Source organism: Lepus europaeus, chromosome 3 (genome assembly GCF_033115175.1).
Source record: "Lepus europaeus isolate LE1 chromosome 3, mLepTim1.pri, whole genome shotgun sequence".
NCBI lineage: Eukaryota > Metazoa > Chordata > Mammalia > Lagomorpha > Leporidae > Lepus > Lepus europaeus.
The window spans coordinates 69,468,002-69,495,328 of NC_084829.1; the positions used below are offsets into that span (position 1 = coordinate 69,468,002).

Consider the following 27,327-nt stretch of genomic DNA (forward strand, 5'->3'; position numbering starts at 1 on the left):
AATACTTTTTGTCATTATATTTAACTTAAAAGTTAAAAGTAAAGATTATATATTCATGTTTACAAAGTTAGAATGTTTAAAAACATTTATAGTTTCAGTAAAATTAAATGCTTTGTCATTTGTTTGTCTTCCTTTGCCAAATGTTACTTTCGATATTTAATTAACTATGTTAAATCACTGTGTTCTAAAAACATGCAGATCATGTTTCTCAGTTGATGACAGAAAATAGAGACTGGAGAATAAGTTTGAAATGTATGATATATTTCAGAAGGGTAGAGAGACACTTATTTTTTTAAAACATTTTGTGACAAAATAGCTTTAAATTTACAAGACAAAAATTGTGAATAGTACAAAGAGTTCCCATAATTCTCACTTTCAGGTCCCTTCGTATATTTTTGCCTTAAATGAGTGTGATATATTTGTAACAGTCCGTTTAGTTTGATGAATATCATTTTAGACATCACCACTAGATGGCGAGTTCTAGCATGGTACTGAAAATACCTTGTGAGCAGGAAGGATAGATTAACCCTGTTTTTTGTGCTTGTGTGTGTTTCTTAGTCAATTTAAAGAACAAAAAGGTAGCCCTTCCTTGGTATAAGGTACATCTGTAGCACATATTTATTTCAGTGATTCGAGTTACAAACTTTGCTACACGGGGTGTCTCATTGTGGGATACATACACTTCAAGATTTTACTATTCTTAACCCTTTGCTTTATAGACTGAAGAAGTAATGCTTAAAGTGTTGCTCTCTCGATTGTAACACCATTAAGCTTTCCATTCCTTTTCTACTGTGCAGGTGACTTGGATTATTACTGGTTGGATCCTGCTACGTGGCACAGCCGGGAAACATCCCCTATTAGTTCGGTAAGATTTATGGGAAGTTAGTGTTGTCCATGGCCTTTGTCCGGTATGTGATGGATAGTAATCTTGTTCTGCTCCAGTATACATCTTCTGAGAGCAAAGATTAATTTCATTTAGGACAGTATAATTTTGGAGAAACAGTTATCATGGAATAATTATAACAAAAATTAAGCCAAAAAGCAATTACTAAATAATTACTACATGTAAATGAGATTGAGAGCAGAAAGGACAGGTTTAAAGAGTTTCCTCTAGAGTATTTTCTAAATTTTTTAAAAATATTTGAGAAGCAGAGAGGTAGATGGGCAGAGAGGGAGGGCGCTCCCATCCTCTGGTTCAGTCACCGAATGACCACCACGAATGGGACTGGGTGAGGACTGGAGCCAGGATTCTGGCTTCCATGTGGGAGGCAGGAACATAATCCTTTAGTCATTGCCTCTGCCACCCTGGGTCTGAATTAACAAGGAACTTGAATTAGGAGTCAAAGCAAGGAATTATACTCAAGTGTGGGAAGTAGGCATCTTAACTGCTGTGCTAGACATCTGTTTTTTTAGTATCTTTTCACTGAAGAACTAATATCATGCCGCAACCAATAACTGTGTGTCTGAAAGAAAGAAAGTTATTTTTTAACTTTATTTATACTTTAATAGCATCCTGTAACGTGGCAGCCATCTAAAGAAGGGGACCGATTAATTGGACGTGTTATTCTTAACAAGAGAACAACCATGCCCAAAGAATCAGGTGCATTACTGGGCCTGAAAGTAAGTTTACTGACTTAGCATGTTTCTTTTTTTTTTTTTTTAAGATTTATTTATTTGAAGGGCAGAGTTAGAAACAGACACAGAGAGACAGAGACAGAGAGAGACGGAGAGAGGTCTTCCATCTGGTTCATTTTCCAAGTGGCTGCTATGACCAGGCCAAAGCTAGGAGCCAGGAGTTTCTTCTGGGTCTTAACACATGACTTGGGCCATCTTTCACTGCTTTCCCAGGGTTATTAGCAGGGAGCTAGATCGGAAGTGGAGCAGCTGGGACTCACCCTTATGGGGTCCTGGCATTACAGGCTTTGGCTTAAACTGCTGTGCCGCAGCGCCAGCCTCAACATGTTTTCTTAGAGGGTGATTTATACTATGGACTTTATTCAGTAAGGTTTCTGACAGCCATTTTTAAGTATCTTCCTCTCCTCTCTAAAATAAAATTCCTCTTGTGCAAATATATTGTTAATATGTCCATGTCTTATGGTATATGTAATATTTTAATCTGGATTAATATATTCCTGAATCATTGTATTAATAGAGCATACAAATTTGTTAGGAAAATTCAACAAAACCTAGTAAAATTCAAGAACTTTTCACTGAATATCAAGTTCAAGTATGATTTTTACACTTAAATGATCCTAATGGAATTTAGTAAAGTTAGGTAATGTGGACCCTTATTGTATCTATACTTTGCAACACAAAATATAATTATTTCCTCATAACAATAGTATTTATGGAAGTGCCAAGCATAAAATTTACTATTTTATGATTCTGTCTTTAAACAGATATGAAAAATTGATAGAAATTAAAATGTCACTTTTTATTATAGAAAAGTATGCATACACATATACACACATATAGTGATCTATCTTATATGCGTGTAGGTGTATGTGTGTTAATCACATAACTTAGTTTGCTTTAGAACTTTAAAGAAATTTTAAAAAATATTTATTTAAAACTATTATTAATAGATTATCTTAGACTTGGATGATAGTTTGAGCTCTTCAAAGCTATTGACCATTAATCCAACTGAAAAAAACAACTTAGTATATTTAATAGTACTATGTTTTTGTTAATATTAGTTCCTCTTGTTATAAAATAATTCCAGTTACCTCCTCTGAGGAGACTGTTTCTAAGAATTGTGGCTTACCTTCCACATATAGGGATATTTCCCTCAATTTGATTATTATACTTGAGCTCCTAGAAACTTAGAATCTTTTCAAGTGTATTTAATTTTTGGTAGAGTGGAAAAACCAGGTGGGAGTTTTAAACATTCAATATCACAACTCAGGCTTTGAGAGTCAGGTGGACGCAGATGTATGTTTCACATGAGGAGGTCGTTCAGGTGATCAGCTGGCAGAAACGCACTCAGTTACTTCCCCAAAGAGGCCTCTTCTTGGCTTAAATCCTAGTCCTTCTGGTCTTGGACCTACACTCTACCATACATGGGCAAAAGAGATCATGATAGACGATGAGAAGGGAGCATTGTCTTCATGTAGGAATAATTCACACAAAAAGCATGAATTTAAATAATAAAGATAACTTTATTGTAAAATATGTCAAACATTTGCTGTTTGAAAGTCAGTAGGGGTTGCCTGTCAGTTGTCTATTTTAAGTGTATGCATTATTCATGAGGCCCATTTATTTTTAGATCAGTGTAAGAAATCAGTACATAAAATTTATTAAGACACATGGGCATCTCAAATACAATGAGATGTTTTGTTTTCAACTGCCAACTGCCAACTCCTTTTTATCAAAAGCACATTGTATCATTGAAGTCCCTACACTCAATTCTAAGTATATTATAAAAGAATATAGGGTTAATTCCTCGACAATTACACTTTGGTTTCAATGTGAGTCTTGGGAACTTATACATTTGTAATTATTCAGGTTGTTGGAGGAAAAATGACTGACTTAGGACGCCTTGGTGCTTTCATCACCAAAGTAAAGAAGGGTAGCCTAGCAGATGTAGTTGGACATCTAAGAGCAGGTAAAGTTTCTTTTTTAACATTTAATCCATGTGTTATTTGTGCATTAGTTGATGGTTTTCAACTTGAGGTTAAATATGTGTGTGTGTGTGTGTGTAAATATTTATATAATTAAGTCAGTAACTAGCTTGATGCATGGATACAGCTTTTTTTCCTGGTAAGAATATTGCAATAATAGGTAGCTGCCTTTCAGTAGCTATTGGAGAGAGTAAGAATATTAATCTTTCTATTCATTTAAAAAGAAATAGGTGCAAAATACTGAAGGATTTCTCATGCTTGTAGATGGATCATAAGATTGCTCTACAATTTCAAATCTAAAATAGTTTATCTGTGTGAGGAAAATGTTTCATTGCATCATTTCATTCTATAGTTATAATTTAAGCTATGGTAATTACTAAAGTTAAAGTCACAAAGCACTTTTCTAGAAGTTGTGTTTTTAGAAAACAGTCATAATCACATTTCTCATATAGATTATATAATAAAATATTTGTTACTTTAAATGTGATAAAAATTTTACTTATGCAGATGTGTTATTTATTGGTATTTGAAAATTTATTTGTTGTTCTATAACCTGCACATGACTTAGAAAAATCATTTAAGTATTCAAATGTACTATATATTAAGTAACAATCCATTTTAAACTCTAAGTCTAATGTGAGATAAATTTTACTACAAAATCCTGAATCTTGCATATCAGATTATAAGTATAACAGCTTTTGATTTTGTATTTCTGTTTTGATTGATTGCTTAAGTCAGTAAGGGGTTATTTTTAGTAAAATAATCTTAATTAACAATTTTGTTTATTCAGCAACCTCATAAACTGAAAGTCTGAGAAACTTAATGTTAAAATATTAAAAAGTTCAACCTAAACAATGATAGCTAAAATGTAAAAAGTGAATCTCTCATTTTAAGCAATTGATATATCTAAGGACAGTAAAGTTTTATTTGCTAAGTCAAGCATTCTATTTCTTTACATTATATGTTAGAAAGTTTTATTTTTTTCTATTTTATATAAACATCATTGACCTATAAAACTCTCATGCTATTTTTTAAGGCAGTATGACTTTTATTCATCATTTAAGATCTTGCTTTTATAGTGCCAAAGCTTTTTGCAGTCTTGTTCCTCTTTAAGGCCATGCTTTGCACTGCTACTTGACTTAACCACCTAAGACAAAATTAACACTGATATATTCCCTGTCACTAAGACCCATGTCTCCTGGTCATCAGCCTTCTAATACATCTGATTCTCTAGCAATAGCAGTCTACCTGTAGATCCTCCACAAGCTTTTCCTACCTTCAAGACAGAGTTAACCGCCTACTTGGTTACCCTTTTGTTATGCCTGTTGAAGTCCCTTCCATTCTTCAACTCACTGAAGGTACCTTAACTCTAAAGTGGTTTCAGAGAGCTCCCCTGGAGCAGTAGCAAATTACTACCTGCATAGTATCACCTGCCTCTACTTCTGTTCCTCAGATGAACCCATATCATTGTACATAACATTAGATTATTTCTCCACCACTAAATTTAAGGACAGAGGAAAATCATTTTCATCTTAGTGCCCTCATTGTCTGTATCTCTGTTGGGAGAGATTACCTATCTATCTATGTATCCATCTATTCATAAATAAATACTATTAAAGAAATCACCTTCTGCTTTACTAGTTATTGATCTCTAAATAAATAAATGCGTACATTCAGTTAATTTGATAGTAAGCCCTATGTTTCCAGGTTACTGTCTGTAAAGAGAATTTTGTTATGAAGTGCTTTTGCAAAGTGCTGATTGCAACTCATTACTGGGTAGTGAAATCAATTTTATTGTTTATATTCATTATTTAGAATTATTTATATCCATCATTAAAAATTATATAGAACTTAATAGAGTAGAAAATACCAGGGTAAGTATTGTTTCATAAGATATTTCATAGGATACACACATACATACATCTCCTGTATGTATGATATAAACTTAACTTTTCTTGGTTCAAAACAATTGAAAGCACTCCTAATATATTTTTATTGTAATTATTTTATGTACTTGTTTTTATGGTGTAGTATATTCATTGCCTGTTTGAAAAACTTTTGTAGGTAATAGCTTGGGGCAAACCGTTACAAGTATTGGTGATAATGATACTGTTTCATGAAACCACAGTATCATGTGCTTTTCACATATGTAGTTTTACCTTTGGTTAAGCACCACTTGGGGGAAAATAAAGAATTACTTTGAAATAGTTCTAGTTTAAAAAATGTTTTCTACTTTTGTATAAAAAGACCTAGTCAAAAATAAAAAAATTCACGTATATGCCCAGCTTTAAAATGTCTAATGATATTTACCAGTTAGTTCAGTAAATTTCTGTTTAGCTACTAAAATGTCCTAGATACTGAGAATGGCAAAATATGCATGAACATCATACAATTAAGACACTTCAGTACGTCTTTGAGGTTGAGAGATTTCAGCTCAACCTAGTAGATATTGTGTATTGAAAGGTCCTAGACACAGAACTTTTTGGAACCTAAAACAGTTTTAACTATTTATGAAACAAATATTTTCAACTATTTAGGAAAATAAATGATTTTTCTCAAATGATTGATGGTGAAAATTCTAGTTAAAATGACAACTGTAGGTTGTTACCATATTAATTTCTTATTATCTTGAAATGTTTTCTACTTGTACTTTAATCTTCATAGCATATATTATGTATAAAATGTTTGTGTTCTGAACATCTGGAAGTGGGTTAACTGTCATGCAACAGTTTCACATCTGCTTGCTTTGTAACTTTTCCATAGCTACCTGTGTTACCCTATGGGTGTGAATTCAAATCCTTTCATGCATTTTTCTGTTGTGCATCTGGTGAAGAAAAGGAAGCATTATGTATAATGGAAAAAATTTGTGCTGACTATGTTAATTGCTGTTTTAATCAAAAATACAACAGGATTTACTCACAGTTTAATAAAAATTTTTCACATATAGAGCCGCCTACATTTATTATATGGAGGGCATGCTGCTAATTATTATTTTTTTAATATTTTTCAATAGGCTGTGCTAATTCCATCCCATAGCATGAGATTATTTTTATATTATTTCTGGTATATCTCAAAAGATGAAGATAGTTTGTATTATACTGTTTCCAGTGACCAGTAATATCCAGGGGGAAGAAAAAAGATAAACAAAGAAAAGAAAAAAGGTGTTTAGAAGAACCATTTAGCTGACATTATATGACAATCAATTTGCTTTTGAGAGCAGAGCCTAGAAAATTAAACTATTTGTATGTTTTGCATTTCTTTGTTAAAAAAAAAAGATAAAACATAAGAAAAATAAACAGAATATATAAGGTAAAAAAATACCCTTTTTTTTAAATTCAAGGGGATGAAGTTCTAGAATGGAATGGTAAACCCCTGCCGGGAGCTACAAATGAAGAAGTTTACAACATTATTTTAGAATCAAAATCAGAACCTCAAGTTGAAATTATTGTTTCAAGGCCTATTGGGTAAGGCTAAAAAAACTTACTTCTTAAGTTTAGTAAATTACATGTATTAGCAGGGTTTTAAAAAGAAGTTTATACATTCATATAGTACATGTTCACATGAATAGTTTTTTCATCAGTTATGGGCATATAGTTTAGATTTTAAAATATCTTAATTCTTAAAACTGGAATACTGAATTTTCTTCCCTACATTTTAGAAACTCCACATTTGACAACTATAATATAAAAAGGTATTGATTTGTATTTTTCGTAAGTCAGATAGAAAGTAAAAATATTTTATTTTAATGGTAGAAATATTTGTTTTTACTAATTCTAATTTAGTGAATAGTCTTTCCTCTAAGGGAGTCAGTAGCAAACACATCTCGTAATATTTTAAATATTAATTTCATATGTCTACATGAACTTTGTATTATTCTACAAAGGATATAATATTTTTCTGTATCTTTATCCATAGTAGTCTGACCTTTAATTTAAAATTCAGAAATCATCGCAAATATTTTCACATTTTAATTGATTATAATACATGGTATGATATTTATAAGGCCAAAATTTTCAGCATAATTTGTTATCTGCAGGCAGTGGAATTTTTTTTTTTTTTTTTATGTCTGTTGAGGGTTCTCCATACTGTTGACTTTAAGCTTTTTCTAGCAAACTGACATAGTCTGGAATAAATATTTGTTTTGCCTGCCTATAATTTCTGGAAGGCATGTTGAACCATCTCATTATAGTTAGCTTAATGTTTGAATGCATTCTTAGAAATAATTAGTTTACCTTCTTCCCCAAGATTTCATAGAGCTATCAATGTAAGTAAGACTTTTTATGTTGAAAAAGTGTTGATTTTTTTGTTCTTGTGAATATATGTCAGTGTAAAATTTAGAAGAAAATATAATCATCCTAATTCTCAAACAAGTGAAAATGTATAATCATGTACCAAAGGTTAATATTAATATATAAAACTTAAAATAAAGGGAAGCTATAACCCATATTAAGTGGTGATTTAAGAGTAAAACTTGGAAGACATTTGCAAAAGTATTGAACATGTAGATCTAAAAAGTAACTACACTATGCTAGTTTTACATGACATATGTCCTAGTGCTGAGGTAAATATGAGACTGGAAAAGAGGTAAGTAAACTGGGAAATGCATCAAAAATATAAAAAATAAAATTTAAAATAAAGCATTGTGCACATTCCCAAATACTTTCAGAAATATAGTTGTTTAAAAGTAATCTACTTTAATATTATTCATTCATGGTGACCCAAAAAACTAACAGATAATTAAAGTAGACTGGGATAATATTATTTTACTTCTGCATAAAAATTACTTAAAATTAGTCATCAGCATAGCCAAATTCTAAACTATCATGGATTATTGAATTTATTTTATTTTTATTTTATTTTATTTTTTATTTTTATTTTTTTGACAGGCAGAGTGGACAGTGAGAGAGAGACAGAGAGAAAGGTCTTCCTTTGCTGTTGGTTCACCCTCCAATGGCCACTGCAGCCAGTGCACTGCGCTGATCCGATGGCAGGAGCCAGGTGCCTATCCTGGTCTCCCATGGGGTGCAGGGCCCAAGCACTTGGGCCATCCTCCACTGCACTCCCTGGCCACAGCAGAGAGCTGGCCTGGAAGAGGGGCAGCCGGGACAGAACCAGGGCCCCGACCGGGACTAGAACCCCGTGTGCCGGCGCTGCAAGGCGGAGGATTAGCTTCGTGAGCCGCGGCGCCGGCTGGATTATTGAATTTAAAACAATATGAAATACAAAGATTATTATTGGAATAAAAATTAAAGCTGACATCAACTTTCAAGTTAATATATAATCGGAAAAATAATTCTAGCTATACTTTAATAATTATATTATTAATATATTATTAATCCAGCTAAATTTTAATAATTATGTTTAATGTAGTTATGTTCAACACCTATTATTAAAGTAGAAAGCCAGTATTTACAGTTTAGTAGCATAGTGATTTTAGAATCATTCTAAGTATGAATTACATTGATCAGCATGGTATAAAACATCAGTCACCTTGAAACATTGATCATTTTTGTGAACTTACCAAATACAGTATCCTTGACCTTTATGCTTATAACTACTGTGATAACAACTTTACCAAGTAACTTGTAAAGAAGTACTGGCAAAGAATATACAGATGTCAAGTGGAAATTTATGCCTGAAAATGCTACTGAAGTGATTAGCATTATTTCATTCAGATTCATTTAAGAATTTTTAGCAACTTTCTAACTTTGTCCTTTCAGAGATACATAAAATTCAATTCTGTACCTGAGTTTAGACTTCCAGTTTCTCATTTTGCATATCTGACTATGAAATTGACTTTCAAAGACATCTTACTAGCTAAAAAACCATTTCTGAATTTTTCACAGCTTTTATTTACTAACATAGATGAATTCAGATGAAGAAAGCAAAAGGTAAATAGGACAGATAGTTGGTTTCCTGTGTCTTGGGTATTATAAATTAGCTTCTTAATTATAACCCATAAAATTATTTTATGGAAATGGTTCATTACATAAAATATAGATTTTACTTATAAAATATACAACATAAAGTATATTATCACTCGTAAAATGTATGAATTGTAGGTGGATTAAAGTTACTTTGTACAAAAAAAGTAGAAGTAAGAAGTCAGGAAAACAGAGAAACCTTTTAGTTTCCATTCCTTGCAAAAGTGAAAAGAAAATCAAAATTATGTTAGATTATAGGCTAAATGATTAGAAATTCTCAAACAACATGGTGATAGTTGTGTTGGTCCTAGATAACTCCAGTCTACTTTAATATGTCATGTTAGGAATTGCATATTTTTAATCTTAGATTGACACTAAAATGTCTTTGGAAAGTGAGAAGTAAAGTAGTCCTGTACAGCACAATCAATACCCAAACAAAGGTGATCCAGGGCTCCCAAGGTCATAGTGGAAAATGGATTGAGCTGAGGTGATACGGAATATTCTTCAGAATAATCTCTGAGTGTGGCAGGAACGTGTGGTTCTCACTAGTCACTTTCTGATGTACAGTGAATAGCCATATATTTAGCTAACTTCAGTTTAGAGACATGAATCTCTATAGAGGGTATATATGTGAATATATATATATATATCCACATACATAAAATACTTTGGCTTTTTTGTTGCAAGCTTGAACCATTTTTAATTTTCAAAGCAACTCATTCTTTTCATTTTATTAACTTTGCCCATGATATCCACCCCATCAATTTATTATCAGGAGATGTTTCCATCCCTTTCATTCAGTAAACTCTTTCAGATGTGTTTGTAAAGCATATTACTGATTTGTAAAATTTGTGTCATTTTGATTTTATAGAATTGAGTAAAAAATTACCTTTAACATTTTTTATTTCCAAAACCTGCTGTTTTGGTAGTAAAAATATTGTGGTGATTTTAGCCACAATATTAGTCTGATTGTTGTCATATTAAAGTGTTTGCTAATAAATATATAAAAAACTTATTTTTATTGCAGTTTTTTTTTGTGTGGTGTTTGACATTCATGCACATTAATAGTTGCCTAAATAGTAACTCTCCTCCATTTCTACATCTGTAAAGACCCAAAAGGATTTTTCACAACACAAATAAAAAGGGCTGTGATTGCCTCAGGGTGGGTAGTTGGCTAAAAGGATTTTCACCAAACTCTGTTTCTTTTAGTGACATTCCCCGGATTCCTGAGAGTTCCCACCCTCCACTGGAGTCTAGTGAGTATAAGATTTTTTTGTTATTGCAACATGTATAAATTTAACTCAACTGAAGAGTAAAGATTTAGCACTTTCTGTAGTTTTTTGCTGAATGAAGTGGTGTTACCCTGCTAAGGATGTCTCCACCAACACCCTAAGTTTACAACCATGGCAATCACTGGAAACCCAAAGAGTGTCTTCTCTGCTTTGAGATTTTCCTCTTTCTACTCCCCATTGGGGGCTATACTGGCAATGTCCTTCTGCCTCTTCAGCAGTTAGGACCCCTGGGGAGCTAAATTACTATAACAGTAACAGCTGTATGTGCTGTTGATAAAAGTGTGCTGTGGCCCTGGAGTATTCAGTTGGGTTGGTAAGCAGTTCAGTTACCTCAGCAGTCTAGTGAAGGAAATAGGCACATTCATAAATAATTGTAGCACTGCTTACTAGTGTCAGGTATGATAACGGCAGTGAGTAGGTGGAGTAGAGATGAAGTTCACTTAAGTGGGGTGGGGCAGGGTATGCAAAGGACTGTGAGGCTAGAGGGTTGCAAGAATTATCTGCATGGTGATTAAAGTTTGTCCAAATGAGATAAGAGGGTATTGTATACACTAAAAAATAGACAAGTAATGAATTTTCATTCCTAATGTGGAAGTGACCCAAACATTTACTTTGCAGTGGATTAGCGTTAAATTACAAGATAATGTGTCTGACTTGTTTCACTTAATAGGATATCCTCCAGTTCCAGCCATTTTGCTGCAAATGAAAGGATTTTGTTCTTTTTTGTGGCTGAATAGTATTTCATTGTACCTCATGTCCCTCATGTGCAAGATAAAAAAATAAATAAATAAAACAACCATCTGAACACAGAATGTTGATTACTGGAGGCTGAAAGGAGCAGGAAGAATAAGGGGAGTTTGGATATAAAAAATAGGGAAAGTGGAGTGTGATTCATTAATTGTGGCAAATGAACTTATATGAGATGTTATGATAGTTCCAGAAGTTAACTGTGGCTGATAGATTCTAGCATATAACATACTAATTATAAGATGCTGAAAATAGGAGAGGCTCTGTGTGGCGTATATTGGAACTCTTTGCCATACTTCACAGTGTTTGTTTTGTACATTTAAAACTATACTGAAATAAAGTATTAAAAATTGCAAGATAATATGGGAGAAAACCATTAAGAGTGATTAGAAGGGAGAATAAAATACATGAATAAGATAAATAAGGAATCATAGACTAGGTTATCATATAAAATGCATAACATGTTATTCTTATATGTGCTAGAGATGGGTTTCCAGTGACTAATACAAGAAGGAAACGGGACTAGTTACCTGACTCACGGTATTAACATTATTAAAAAATTAACTGATTGCTATTCTATCAGAAACAAACTGAATATTACAAGCAACAATGTTCCTATTCTGAGATCCTAGAAAAAATTACCTTAACGATACCTGATAGCCCCTGCTTTCCACTGGGTTCTCACTCACACAGATCCTTCATGTAGATAATTTTTTGCCACAATGTCTTGGCTTTCCACGCCTGAAATGGTCTCCTGGGCTTTTCATCCAGATCTGAATGCCTTGAGGGCTGATTCTGAGGTCAGAGTGCTGTTTAGGATATTTGTCATTCTGTGAGTCTGCTGTGTGGCCTGCTTCCCATGAAGGAGGCACTTTTCTCGGAAGGGAAGAGAGAACTTCCACTTTGGTTATAGTCCTTTCTAAATACTGACAGAGTTTATGGACTCAAAAGGTTTCCATAGCCTTGGCAGCTCATAACAAGAGCCTTGGGTGATCACTGACATCATAAATAAGAGTGTCAATTGTTGAATTAACAACAAGAGTCACTGTGCACTTGCTCCTAATGTAGGACCTCTGTCCTTAACGAGTTGTAATATAAAAATTAACAGCAAAAATTGTCTTCAAACAGTACTTTATAATTTATGTGTCTGTGTGGGTGCAAACTGTTGAAATCTTAGTATAGAGTTGGTTTTCTGTATATAAAGATAATTAAAAATTAGTCTTAATGAAGGATGGTATGGGATGGGAGAGGGAGTAGGAGGTGGGATAGGAGTGAGTGGTGGGAGGGCAGGTATAGGGAGAAGAACCGCTGTATTCCTAAAGCTGTACTTATGAAATTTGTATTTATTAAATAAAAGCTTTCTTTAAAAAAAGATACCTGATAATGAAAACATAGTATCAAATAATTTTAGAGCCCAATTTATTACCTTGGAAAGTTTTTCTGGAGGGTACAAAATGAGACTTAATTTGTTGATACAGGAAAAGCATATGGATGGCACACTCTCAGACAGTGTTCCATAAAAGGTATTTCTCAGTGAACTCTTTTCTAAGTTCTGAATGTCTGTGAGTTAAAGGTTATCCTTATTAGAGTGATCACCTTCTACAGATGTGCCACACTGCTGTATGTGTCAGGGTACAGATCAGCCTCGTAGAGTAGCTGAGAGAAGAACTAGCCACTTCTACATAAAGGCAAGTCACTCTTGAATTCCTATAAGCAACATTCTCAAAGGTTTAAGAGACTCATTTGTAAGATCAAAACTATAAAAGATGATAAATCGGATTTTAAAGCAATGATGAATTCTAGGCTTAGAGGCTGCTCATAAATTATATTCTATATGGCATTTACATTAATAAGAAAAACAGCTCAAAAGTGATCTATTAGTCAAATGATCAACATAGCAAGCTCGATCTTCCTTATCACTAAAGCCTGAGATGTGTGACTATGCAAGAACATGTGCATTTAAAATCTCCTCCAAAAATGCAGATCAAGACAGTCAAATTGGAACAGATTTAAACATTTTGGTATGTCATTTTGAATACTTTAATAGTCAATTAACCAAAGGAAACAAAATAATAATTTTCTTTGCAATCCCCTCAAAAAGTAGATTCTTTTTTTTTTAAGGGAACAGTTTATTGGGGAAAACCCAGCAGGCTGGAGGGAAGGAGCGAAGAAGGAAAGAGAGAGAGAAACAGAGAGAGAGAGGAGAGGAGCTAGTGAGGAGAGAGGAGAGGAGGCTAGGGAGAGAGAGCCTGCAGAGAGCAGAGAATGCAGAGAGAAGAAAAAATGTAGATTCTAGTATCAATGTAATTAATTGTTCTCAGGGCCAGCGCCGTGGCTCACTTGGTTAATCCTCCACCTGCGGCACTGGCATCCCATATGGGTGCTGGGTTCTAGTCCCGGCTGCCCCTCTTCCAGTCCAACTCTCTGCTGTGGCCCAGGAGGGCGGTGGAGGATGGCCCAAGTGCTTGGGCCCCTGCACCTGCGTGGGAGACCAGGAAGAAGCACCTGGCTCCTGGCTTCGGATTGGCGCAGTGCTGGCCGTAGCGGCCATTTGAGGAGTGAACCAACGGAAGGAAGACCTTTCTCTCTGTCTCTCTCTCTCACTGTCTATAACTCTACCTGTCAAATAAAAACAAAATATATTGTTCTCTACAAAGAATAGACAATTTTGACATTTCATAAAAACAGTTTATTCCCAACACTTAGAATTATTACTTATTTTTTTTTTCTCATTTTAGGTTCCAGCTCCTTTGAATCTCAGAAGATGGAAAGGCCTTCCATTTCTGTTATTTCCCCAACAAGTCCTGGAGCTCTAAAAGATGCCCCCCAAGTGTTACCAGGACAACTTTCTGTATGTATTTTTTATTTTAACATGCTCACCCCACTGTGCTGTACAGCACTAGGACCCATTAATCCTATCTAACCACTGTTTGGTACCTGATACACAATTTCCCTCTATCTCCCCTCCCTCTACTCTTTCCAATTTCCAGTAATTACTGCCCTAAGTTTAAGTTGACATTTTTAAACTTCCGCATATGAAAGAGAACCTGTGCTATTTATCCTTCTGTGTCTAGATTATTTCATCTCATATGATGTCTTCCAGTTCCATCCATTTTGCTCTAGATTTCAGGATTTCATCGTTTTTAATGGTCTGTATACCTCAAGTTATCCTCAATAAACTGAAAATGGGTCTGCCATATGACCTAGCTTTCCCACTTTTGGGTATCTATCTGAAGGAAATAAAATCAGCATCTCTTCCAAGTCTGAAGATACTATTTATGTGTTCAGCCCTTTTTTCTTATCTCTTTATCTCATGAAAATTAGTCTGTAATAGCTTAATTATAAAAGCAGATCAAGGCCGGCGCCGTGGCTCACTAGGCTAATCCTCCGCCTGTGGCGCCAGCACACCAGGTTCTAGTCCCGGTTGGGGTGCCAGATTCTGTCCTGGTTGCCCCTCTTCCAGGCCAGCTCTCTGCTGTGGCCAGGGAGTGCAGTGGAGGATGGCCCAAGTGCTTGGGCCCTGCACCCCATGGGAGACCAGGAGAAGCACCTGGCTCCTGCCATCGGATCAGCGCGGTGCACCGGCCGCAGTGGCCATTGGAGGGTGAACCAATGGCAAAGGAAGACCTTTCTCTCTGTCTCTCTCTCTCTCACTATCCACTCTGCCTGTCAAAAAAAAAAAAAAAAAAAAAAAAGCAGATCAAGAATAATACCAGTGAACACTTAGTGGTGTCTGGGTTTGAAGTAGGGCCATGGTGTTTCCTCTTCTCCAACCCACTGTGTATCTCAGTCCTTATATTAGAACTGTTCTTGTATCTCAACTACCTGTGGCATTAGAAAATGCATGTAGCCACCCTGTAGTCCTCAAGCACTTAGGGTCACCAAACAATTGCATGTAACATTTAAAAATGAATAACTATTTAAATATCTCCCAATTCCCTTCTTTTTTTTAAAATCATCATTAATTTTATCTTTAAAACATAAGATATTGTACTGTTGGCTTACCAGGTATGTTACATTTAAAATGCTTAAAGAAAATTAAGTGACTTTTCTTTCAAATTGGTATTCCTTTCAGAAATCATATCTGTAATTCCATTTCAATACAATCTGAAATTTTTTCACATATGATTTCTTTTTCAAATATAATTTAAATATCATTTATGTAAAATTTTAAGGCCTCAGGATTTTTACAACAATCATTTCTTTTTGCGTCACTTTCAGGTGAAGCTGTGGTATGATAAAGTGGGGCACCAGCTGATCGTAAACGTCCTGCAAGCCACAGATCTGCCACCTAGGGTTGATGGGCGTCCCCGGAACCCCTATGTAAAAATGTATTTTCTCCCAGATAGAAGGTAGTGAACGGTTTTAGAAAACATACATGGAAATCTATACTAATAGAAGAATTGTTGTTTCTGGGATATATTTTCTAAATATAAGTGATAACTAAATTACTTCTAAAAATTTCTTCAAGTCTTGTGTTTATTTGAAAGTAATCTGCCAGCTTAAAAAAATGTCATTACCTTGCTCATACATTTATTTGTCTTTGATATGGGCACATCATTTAGAATATAACTTCCTGTGTAAGTGCCAGTAACCATAAATGCTCTTTATATTGTAAATGAAATCAGAATGGTAACAAACTCTGAAGCCTTTTCATACTTTTAAAAGTGATAAATTAAAATAGTAAAGTAACAGAGGTACTATTACATTTGACTGCAGTAGATGGCAGTATATACTTGTCTTCACTTTGTCATTTACAAAAAATACTTATTTTTTCAGTGATAAAAGTAAAAGGAGAACCAAAACAGTAAAGAAAGTACTAGAGCCGAAATGGAATCAGACTTTTGTGTATTCACATGTGCATCGTAGAGATTTTAGAGAACGAATGTTAGAAATAACTGTGTGGGATCAACCCAGAGTGCAAGAAGAAGAAAGTGAATTTCTTGGAGAGGTGATGTATATTGCAAAGATTCAAGTCAAATGCTTGGTGAAGTTGTTGAAATATGCATTAATCATGACTGTTTCTACATTATGTTTTGATAGCACTTGATTTAATTTGAAAACTGTCCTTTCAGATCCTTATAGAGTTGGAGACAGCACTTTTAGATGATGAACCACACTGGTACAAACTTCAGACACACGATGAGTCTTCACTACCTCTGCCTCAGCCATCACCTTTCATGCCAAGGCGACACATTCATGGAGAAAGCTCTAGCAAAAAGCTACAAAGTAGGTTAAAGTCTTTTTGAGTTATCAGAAAGTAATTCTGTTATAATGACATGATTAGATATTAACATTCAAGATATTTTTTCTGTTGTTTCACTAGAGATCTGAATACTTGAAAGTTGTTCATCTGTAGGAAAGAACTCAGTAGAACTAATTTCTACATTTAGCAAAGAAATTATATATATTTAGCAATGTAATTACATATATATATATACACACACACATTTGTACATATGTGTGTACTTCGGGAGCTGTCAGCTCAAAAACTACTCTGAATTCTAATTATTACACAAGATTTACTAAGTTGTTGATTAGCTGACGGAGAATAATTTGTCATTGTTGATGGATTGCTACATGTAAACTTTTAATGACTTCATAGTTCATGATTGTCTTTACTATTAATCACAAGAAATATATATTTTAAAACACTGGAAAGTATGTTTATTGTTATTTATGTGGTAATTGGGGAATGTTTTTCTGTACCTACAATACTTTTTGAGTGATGACTAAATTTCTAATTTAAAAAATACAATTTGCGAGCTTCATTCTGGTAATCTGGAACTAAATAGTTTTTCTTGTAAAATTGAATATTTTACATTAGTGCTTCTCTAGTCAAGCCTTTTCTCAAAATTAATGTTTAATGCAGTAAAGTGGATAATTTTAGGAGCTAATATGAATATTTTATAAAGGGCCTTGATGCTCTTTCAATCATATGAGCTCAATAGATCTCCAGCCAAGAAAGGCCTCCTGGAACCTTTCCACTCAGCCTCATCCTCCATGAACTACACTTGCCATAGATTTTCAGCATGGTATTTTAACTAAAGAATAAAAAGCCAAACCCATGTCCTCTAGTCAGTTTGCATCTATGTATCTTCATTGTAATGTTATATAAGGAGAGAATTCTGGGAAAATGTTGTTCTTGAAGAATGACCATTTCTTTAAAACTCAGCTCCGTGTTGACTTTGTATTATTCCTGTTCAAAAACGTTGAATAGTAATATAGCTAGCCTTTTTAAAGTCTTTGACCGTGTCCTTTACACTTCATAAACCAACCAGACACAAAAGTTTCTGTTTGCCTTACTGTTGTACAGGATCTCAGAGAATCAGTGATAGTGACATCTCAGATTATGAGGTTGATGATGGTATTGGAGTAGTGCCTCCAGGTGCGTGGGTGAAGAGCATGGCTCTGCTTCCCTGTGCTGCTTTGCTTGCTGTCACTGCCAACTTCCAGACTGCTCCAGAATACTGAACTGGAGACTTAGAGCACACAGAAACTAGTATTATGTTATTCCATGGTGACTTGCGTTTCAGATTGTTAAGGAAGTTTACAAATGGACTGGTACCTATCAATCAACATCCCCACTCATTTAATTTCGTCCAAATCTTCCTTGAAAGTCTGTTATCTAGGTGAAATAAATCATTTCACAGTGCTGTGAGCATAAGTGAAAATATGAATTTCATTTTTAAAGCATATGGTTAATTTCATTACATAAATACTCATTTTTCTGTGTTTTTTACTTCCTCCGTTTTGGAAAATATATAGACTTCCATGGAATACACTGACAGGGATGCATGGCAGGGTTTAAAATTGCATGTGGCATGGCTCTAAGTTTTATGCTTTTGTGATGTGTTCACCACTAACTCTACCTAGAATGTGTCTGTATGTTTATTTTTGAAAAGAAAATGCTTTAGAAAGATTCAAACTTCATTTGAAGTCAGTATCTTTTTGTCATTGTATAAATTAATTAAAAATTTTGTGATACTGGGCAAATCTATGTTTCTCATCTGAGTTTTGTCAGGAAAGTACATAAAAATCTCTGAAGTTTTATTTTCTGGGCACTAATTCTATAATAATTACTTGATTTACTAAAAATAGAGAAGTAAATATTCAAAAAGAAATTATTTTTAAATATGGAAAATTAAATATGAATTACTAAAGGCAGTTCTTTTGGACAGTCTTGACATATGTTCCCTTAATTTTTACTGAACTTCTAAGATAGGGATACACTTATTTTGTGGGCAGTTATTCCACATTCATGAGTAAGTTCACAATCTGGGAGATGCCAACAACTTCGCTAAAACTAGGATACAGTTATGGAGAATTATCTAAAATCAGATTTTATTTGCTTCCCTTGAATTTTGTATTTCTGTACAAGGTAACATATAGTATTAAAACAATCCAGAGCTGCACAACTAAATTTTTCACTATTACTCATTGATATCAGAATATCAGTGAGAACTGTGGATAGTAGTGGATAACATTTCATATTTCCCTTCTATTTCTATTTCTGTTTCTGTTTCTAAAAGGACTGTAATAAGTATATACGTTCTATACAGAAACTTTCACATGATATTTGTTAGTATATTAGTTTTTATGAAATTGAAAGGGTCCAAAAGATGATCCATTTAAAATCATTGACTTATTTAAATATGATGAGATTATTCCTGGTAATATTGTCCCTACCAACTTATCTAAGTAGAATTTGCTTCTATGGATAATTCTCACATTTTTCTCACCTGAAGCTTTTCATTATTTGTAATAAGAAAGGATAGTGAATGAATTAATGAGTAATGGACCAATTAAATACTAAAATGATGAATCCTTTCTCATTTCTCTGAAAGGTCACAAAATAATAGTTACTGAGGGTTAAAAATGAGTTATGGGATCCAATACACATGAGATTGGTCTTGGACACCTCCAAAGAATACTGAGTTCTAACTATATTTTTTTTCCATACTGGTGTATATAATATTTCTCATAGTGTTAGCAAACATATGTAATGTTTTTTATTATATAGAAGCAATGTTGAAGTTGTTCTTCCAAGTAACACTTTTCATTTTTACTTAGCATATAAAAAGCTAATGAGACCAAATTGTAATATAACTAATAATCAGTGTGATATTTTATGAGTCAGAAGTCTCTTCATAAACTAATAAATGAACCATGCCGTTTGCTTTTATTTTCACATATACTCTTCAGTGATCCAATGCTGGATGCATCGTGGCTTCTAAAGATACCTATGAGTATGTCTGGCAAAAAGAGAAAGTTATATAGTAATATACAATACATTTTAAGTGAAAAGGAAAGATGAGACATTGATAAAATAGTCAAGAAGTAGAGTGAAGGTTTAAATCAATGAACAGCCTTGATGCACTTACATACACTTTCAGAGACTTATTATGTTTCTACATTTTCTAGCACCCGACATGAAAGAGCATTTGTTTAGATGTGGGTGCCAGTTCTGCGTATGGTTATTGTGCTCAGTGAAATATCTGGATATATATACCCTGAAAAAGCTCAAAATATTAGTTCAAAATGTTCTACGACAGCCAAATCTAACTTTCCAATAATTTGGCTTGCCTAGAATCACCTAATTCTATGCTTTTGTTCTATACATTTGGCACTTTTTCATACTTACAGAAATGTAGGAAAATAGTTGAGACTGCTAGAGCTACATTTTGTTAACTTTTTAGTTACAGCCTTATTGCTATTCAGAATAAAAAAAAAGTTTAACTGCTTAGGAAAATGAAAAACTTATACAGAATTCCCTCATATGAGGTGAAGCATTTGGCAACCTTGACTTTTCAGAGCATCAGTCAATGCAAATGTAGGAAATTGGAGAAGAAATTTCTGCTTTCTATCTCTGAGCCAACTAAAACATCTGAGTTGAGCATAGAATAGCAGTTCCCTCCCATTCATAGTTCTAAGAGTAGACTACATATTACCAAAATAAACCATGTATTAGAAAGCCAGATTACTGTTAAAAGCAAATTACAACTGCCTATTTATCTGAAATCATTAATTACAGATTCCAGTGTTAAAACTTTGAATATTATAAGGCATACATTATATATGAATACATTATACTGAGAATGACTTTGAGTCACCAAAATAGGGTTTGTTGTCTTCAGTATAGTCTCTGTAAATTCAAGATGTTATAGTGAACTCTAAGACAGATTGCATTAAAAGTTGTTAATATATAAGGTAGCACTTGTTTCCTGAAGTCACTTGACAAAAGGATGAAAGAGATACTAATTTCTGTATAAAGGACCCTAGAGAAATGTACTTCATAATAATTAACTAAACAAAATTTGTTTATGTATATCAAATATCCTTCAAATGATTTAAGCTAATAATGCTCCCAATTCAAAATTGTCCCTACATAATTACTGTATTATTGATAGCAAACAGAAAGTTGAAATGTTTAACTAATTCAAACTTTGGATCACATATAAACAACCACCTTCTAAATAATGAGCATGAGGTACATTTCCTTATGTGTTAATTTGCTTGATAGCTTTACAGTCTTAATTTTACAGTATATACAGTTGAACAACAAAAAGGCTTTTCTCTACACAAAACCCCAAATACTAGCTTAATTGCTTTTTATAATAAAAATTAAAATGTATTAAGTTATAAATTATACCATATTGATTGTCATATTTAGTCATTATATATTTTGTAGAATGAAAATTATTGAACTTCTTTGTGGTTTAAATATTGTCAGATTATAGTTTCTGAAATGCTTAAAGACCTTCTTTAAACTTTAAACTTAGTGTTAAGTTCAGGCAATCCCAACAAATAAACAATTGGGAGATATTAGTCTGCTTTAATATGGTAATTTGTGGCATATTTTTCAAATAATATGGGAATTATCATATAATAAATGAGCAACACTTTAAACATTCATGGTGTATGTACATTTTATGTAGTTGCAAATAAAATTGTTTTTTTCTTTGGCCACACAATATTCTTATTTTCCCTGCAATAACAGAAAAAAATGACTTTTGTGAAAAAATTTTAAACTTTATACTGTTATAAATTTGAAATTTTTGTTTTATCATAGCCAAATTAGGGAAGATATGAACTTTTTTACTTGAGTTGAAAAGTAGCTGCTAGAAGTTATATTTATTTGCAATTATGTTAATTACTATAACTTATACTACTGACTAACATGGTAATGGAATAGATGCAGATGTCCAAGATAGATTTAATTTTGTAGGAAGACTAATTTTTTCTCCATTGTTGCCACAATCATCCCCAAACATACATTATTTATATTTTAAAATTGCATTATTATCTGAGATTTGTAAAATTCACCATCAGTAATAGTGAATATCTGCTACTCTTCTTTGTTTTAAATAAAATTGTTTGGGAGTTATTTTCATTTTCTTAATAAATTATGGCATTTTTTATTTCTTTTTAATGAGGTCATTGGCAATACAACTATAATAATTTATTCTTTAAAAGAAAAGCTCAAATAAAGAATTTATTTAAAGACAATTCAAATTTCTAAACATTGACTTATATATTAACTGTGGTTCATTGTCAAGTGCTTTATTGTGTTACTGAGAAGTCACTAACTCATTCTTTCTTTATAGTATCTATCATAATGTCTGAAACATCAATTGTCATGTTCATATGTAGTATCTCCATGGTGCCATAGACCTAGACTGTAACCTGTTCTTCTGCATGTATGTTATACCCTGTGTACATTACTTAAAGCTTTTGAACATAAGGCTTCTGATCAAATACTAATTGCATGGCATTTAGCTTTAGTAGGTCTATGGCTGCTATAACATAACGTGATCTCCACATTAATATTTGCAGTATGCAAGAATACTGACTGACTGTTTTATGTGTACTCTTGCCAGTGAGTTATAGGTCTAGTGCTAGAGAAAGTAAATCAACAACATTGACTGTGCCAGAGCAGCAAAGAACAACTCATCACCGCTCACGTTCAGTGTCTCCTCATCGCGGCGATGATCAGGGAAGGCCGCGTTCACGTTTACCAAATGTGCCATTACAGAGGTAGGCTTTGAAATGGGCTCCGCGTCCCTGATAATGCTTTCTCTTGTTATATAATAAATTTCCATGGGACTCTAACCAAATGAAATGAAGGTTTGGTCAGTTAATGTTTTTTTTTTTTTTTTTTAGTCCTTCAAGTAATGATCTATTCCTTAATCTCAAAAAATTCCCCAGGGAGTGGAAGCTTAATTTTTGCATTGCTGTCTTGTCTTCTATTTGCTAGTTTTCTTTCACGTTAGGAAAAGTTGTAATAAATATCGTCTGGGCAAAGAAATGGCAAAGAGAATAAGGTTAGGAGGCAGAATGTATTTTTAAGGTAGCTGGGTTTGTCTCTTTGAACACTTTAGGTACTTGGAAAAGTAAATAAAATGTGTAATGCAGTGCTGTACTTCCTCTTACTCTGAAATATACTGCTGAAATCACCAAATATGCTGATGCAAATTGTGGTCCTTTTTGATAGAATTTTGAAGAGTTTGGAGAAAAGCAGAACGGGCAAAACGCTCAGAGAATAAACACTCTTAATTCATTGACAAAATAGGTTTTAGTTTGATGCCAGCACTTCTCAAGCTATGTTCTTTGTTTGCAAATAATTATCAGTTCCTTCCTGTTAGTCTGCCTACCTGCTTTAGGAACAGAATATACTTTGACACATTATTTTTTGGCGATCATTTTAGGAGCTTAGATGAAATTCATCCAACAAGAAGGTCACGTTCTCCAACCAGACACCATGATGCCTCCCGAAGTCCAGTTGACCATAGATCCAGAGATGTGGATAGTCAGTATTTGTCAGAACAAGACAGGTACTTGTCCAAATTATGATCTCAACATTATTACTTTCTTTGTTCTATTTTAATATATACAAACTTTGTGGCATTGTACATTAAAGAAAGTATTTTGTCACTCAGAATTGAATTTTTCTCAAGAAACAAGGTGTTGGAATAGAAATGAAAGTCTAGCAAATATTTGGCTAGCATTCTATAGTTATATACATTTTTTACAAAACTGAAACTTAGGTTATTCAGCTTTAAATATACACCTTGTTGTTGACTTAGATACTGACCTAAATTACAGAAGCGAGTCTAAATATTTTCTCTTTTGTAGGTCATAGTGTTTAAGATGCTACTTAGGTAATTATAAAATTATTTATGTAATTGAGAGTATTTTAGAACATCTGAAAGATGGTTATGATTGCAGAGTTTCTTTGAGAACTTCAGTAATAATGTTTTTGTTATATATGCTTTTTTTAATAAAATGCCTTTCCATAAAATGTTTATAAACTACAAAATACTGAGGTGGATTCTTTCATAAATGCATATGTAATGATATGTAATTAAGTCTAGTTTTGCACTTGTTTATGAGCAAGTATTTAATGGAAACAGCTACTATAAATCTATGTTAAGAATACTTTGTATGTGCCTACCGACTGTCTTCTTAAAGTAACCACACACCTGTGCAATTAGCCTAACAAGAAGCTGAAGATTTGATTTAAGGTGTTGTAATATTCACCTTGTTGCATATTTTTTTCTGGCTTTTTGAAGTGGGGAAACTTCCTTGAGGGATAGGGAAAGGACAGGGGTGCTGAATGCTTTTTCACTGTGGAGTCAAGGACACAGTACCCAAGTTGTGCTTCTTACTTTACAATTGTTTCCCTACTTTGAGAAGTTGTGTGATGACCTTCAAGAGTGGACTTATCGTGGGTACTGGGACAGGAAAATGCTCTGAGGAATAGGATTACAGATCACCTGGCTTAAGTTAAGTTAGGGCCACTTTGTCAACGTTCATCTGGGCCAATGTGAATTTTTTGTTGAGGAGGAAAATCAAAGGGCAACTTTACCAGAGCAATCCATATATTGAAATTAATTTGGATTGGATATTGAAAAACATACCAGTTTTAAAGGTTAAAAAATCCCAAATACATTTTCAGTTGGTTAAGCACAAATACAATATGAAACTGCATTTTCAGTGGCTATGGAAGCTCAGGAAACTGTCACTCTAGGCTGCCAAAAATAAACAAAATCTTTTTGGGCCCCCAAGGATATCAGAAAGGCTGAATTTATAATATTTTTATGACTCAAATGTCTATAGTTGAAATAGATTTTGATATCTTATTTAGGGAAGGCTTATTTTTGTTTTATTTTAATATTCTGTTAAATTGTTTTGAAATACAGCAAGTCAGCAATAGCTAGGACCTCTACCGTAATGTTTGTACTTTATTGTTTAGACTTTTAAAATGCTGTCATGTTTACTTTTGCTTAACCTCTCAAGCCAAAATGCTAGTGCAGACAATCTGGTTTCTTCCCTTTTCATGTTTTCATTGGCATACCATTGGCATAATCCACCTCATTTAATGCTGTCATAATTTATCTGTTTCACTCACCACCCATCATCCTGTCTGTGCAGTGAGCTTCTTATGCTGCCCAGAGCAAAACGAGGACGAAGTGCAGAATGCCTACATACTACCAGGTAAATACAGGGATTTGGTAATGGTGACTGTGTGTGGTGACTCTCTCCATTCTACTATTCTTCCATCTCCCCGTTAGTGGTATTATTACAAATAGGGAAAGTGGATTTGCCAAGTATTTAAAATTTGCTTTGTTTAATATGGAGGTTATGGAAAAGATTTCAAGTATATTTCAATTCTGATCCAACAAGATTACTTTACTATCTACATATTCAAAATCCAGCAACCAATGAGCTTGGTGGAACCATGTTCATATTCCTAAAACTTAGGCAGCAGTTTCTGCAATTGAAATTCTAAATGCTCAGTTGGAGCATCCCTGCCCCTCACACACAAACCTGTCTAGTCACAGGAGGTCTGATCTTTATGTGCATGGCAGTGTTCTTGTTTTCATTATTATAATTTTGCTTTCTTTAGTCATTTTTGTTTCTTTTTGAAATCTACTGTTATTTGTGTTATGTTCATATAATAAAGTCTTTACCAGTTTATTTTAATGGATTATTTTCCACTTTCTGCCTGATGGTGAAGATGATTGACCTTGTCAACTTCTTGACTCCTTCACCCCCTCAAACTCAAAAATGCTGCAATGCAAACTTTCCCATAAAGGCTTGTAGCCATACAGCAAAGGATATAATACTCATCTCTAAATTGGAACTCACAGCCCAAAAGCTTTATGTTAGTTTCATTATGTCTCAAATTTCATATCCAAAGTTAAAATTTCCTACAGGATATCTCATAGAATGAGTCTGTAAATTTATTTATTGTTAATCTGCAGTTAATAGAAAGCAAGGAAGGAATAAGTCAGTGAAACAAATCAGCACACCAAAAAACTCTTCCAAATATTTTAGCAATAAGAAGTAAAAGGAAGGAGAATGAAAGAAGTATGACCGCAAGGCATGGGAAACAAAGACAAATGCCAGGTTCATCATTTCTGTGTGGAGCATGTGGTTCTGCTCATTAATGCAAACATGATTGTGCTAATAAGAATTGTTTCCATTTGTACATGCCTGAAATTATTGGTAGCAGTTCCTCTGTTTGCTTGTAGTGTAATGAGGAATTATTAGTTCTACTTGTCAACTGAGGAAATGATATAAAATCATAAATTTTATAAAAATCAACTCAGATTCTTTATAATGCTAAATTGCCCAGGCATATTAGTTATTTTTCCAGACAAATGGCTTCTAGAAATGGTTTATTTACTAATTGTTGACATTTTCTTGTAGTCCTGTTAATGTGACTAATACAACCATTTAAAAACAAAGGTACATGTGTAAGAAATATATATATTTATTAAGGTACCTGGTATGTACTTGGTACCAAGTGGGTAGTTTTTTATAGGATGTTATGTATGCAGTCTTGTTTTTAAAATTGATGCCTTGCTATTAATTCTGAATTCCATATAACCTATCTCTTTAAATTAGGATGTTGACTTTGTCTGTCCTGATATAGGCAAATAATCATAGGTGTATTTATATATAAACAGCTTAAAACTAGAGGAATGTTCATCTGAGGCAAATCAAGCCTTGTTACTAATAACAGCTACAATAACATAGGAAACTGAAGCAGAGCTAGCCAAATTTTTGGATCCAAAAGTATGTCACTAATATCTTCTCTTTCCTCCTTGATGATTTTCTTTTATAATAGCAGTAATTTTCTGGCTTAATTAATTCCCTAATAGTTGCTAATTTCATTTTTATTAAAACTATAATTATAGCAACTATCATTTTATTCCTGAGTTTTTAAAAATTTTCTTTTCATTCCCTATTGTGTAAATGCTTAAAGTATGGAGATAGAGAATACATGAGGTCAAATATATGTATATGTGTTTATATATAATCTTCTATTTTATACTCACATATTTACAAAATACCTTAACATTTCCAGATAAAAATATAAAAATCTGTACATATAAATAAATGCAGCTTTTTAGTGGATATATCAATAATAGAGATTTGTTTCAGGCAAATTATAAAAATTCATTAATCTATTTATGACTGAAATTCTAATTAACCAAATTTTTCAAAATATGTCATATTAACTTAGAACTTTTATAAGTAAAACCAGAAGATTTACTGATCTCCAATAAAAATAAGAAAAATAATATTATTAAATACCAAGCACAGCGTTAAATACTTAACGTACTTTAGCTCAGTTTTCTGACAGTTAATTATGTTAATGTTATGAATTAATGGTATAATTTTATATATGAATAAAATTCTAACAGACTTTAACTTCATAAATAACAGGAAAAA

The 27,327-nt window shown here is 33.3% G+C and overlaps 1 protein-coding gene across 6 annotated transcripts in view; it reads left to right on the plus strand.

Annotated features, from left to right (window-relative positions):
• Nucleotides 1-27,327, plus strand: part of RIMS1 (regulating synaptic membrane exocytosis 1) — a 534,165-nt gene that overhangs the window by 336,652 nt on the left and 170,186 nt on the right. For all 6 annotated transcript variants that reach the window (XM_062186349.1, XM_062186350.1, XM_062186351.1 and 3 more), the window contains 13 exons: nt 798-865; nt 1,510-1,620; nt 3,505-3,604; nt 6,961-7,084; nt 10,754-10,800; nt 14,322-14,434; nt 15,805-15,935; nt 16,363-16,534; nt 16,659-16,812; nt 17,900-17,971; nt 22,464-22,620; nt 23,292-23,417; nt 25,018-25,080. In XM_062186349.1, coding sequence (XP_062042333.1) covers nt 798-865; nt 1,510-1,620; nt 3,505-3,604; nt 6,961-7,084; nt 10,754-10,800; nt 14,322-14,434; nt 15,805-15,935; nt 16,363-16,534; nt 16,659-16,812; nt 17,900-17,971; nt 22,464-22,620; nt 23,292-23,417; nt 25,018-25,080 — 1,438 coding nt within the window. The remainder of the gene's footprint in view (nt 1-797; nt 866-1,509; nt 1,621-3,504; nt 3,605-6,960; nt 7,085-10,753; nt 10,801-14,321; nt 14,435-15,804; nt 15,936-16,362; nt 16,535-16,658; nt 16,813-17,899; nt 17,972-22,463; nt 22,621-23,291; nt 23,418-25,017; nt 25,081-27,327) is intronic.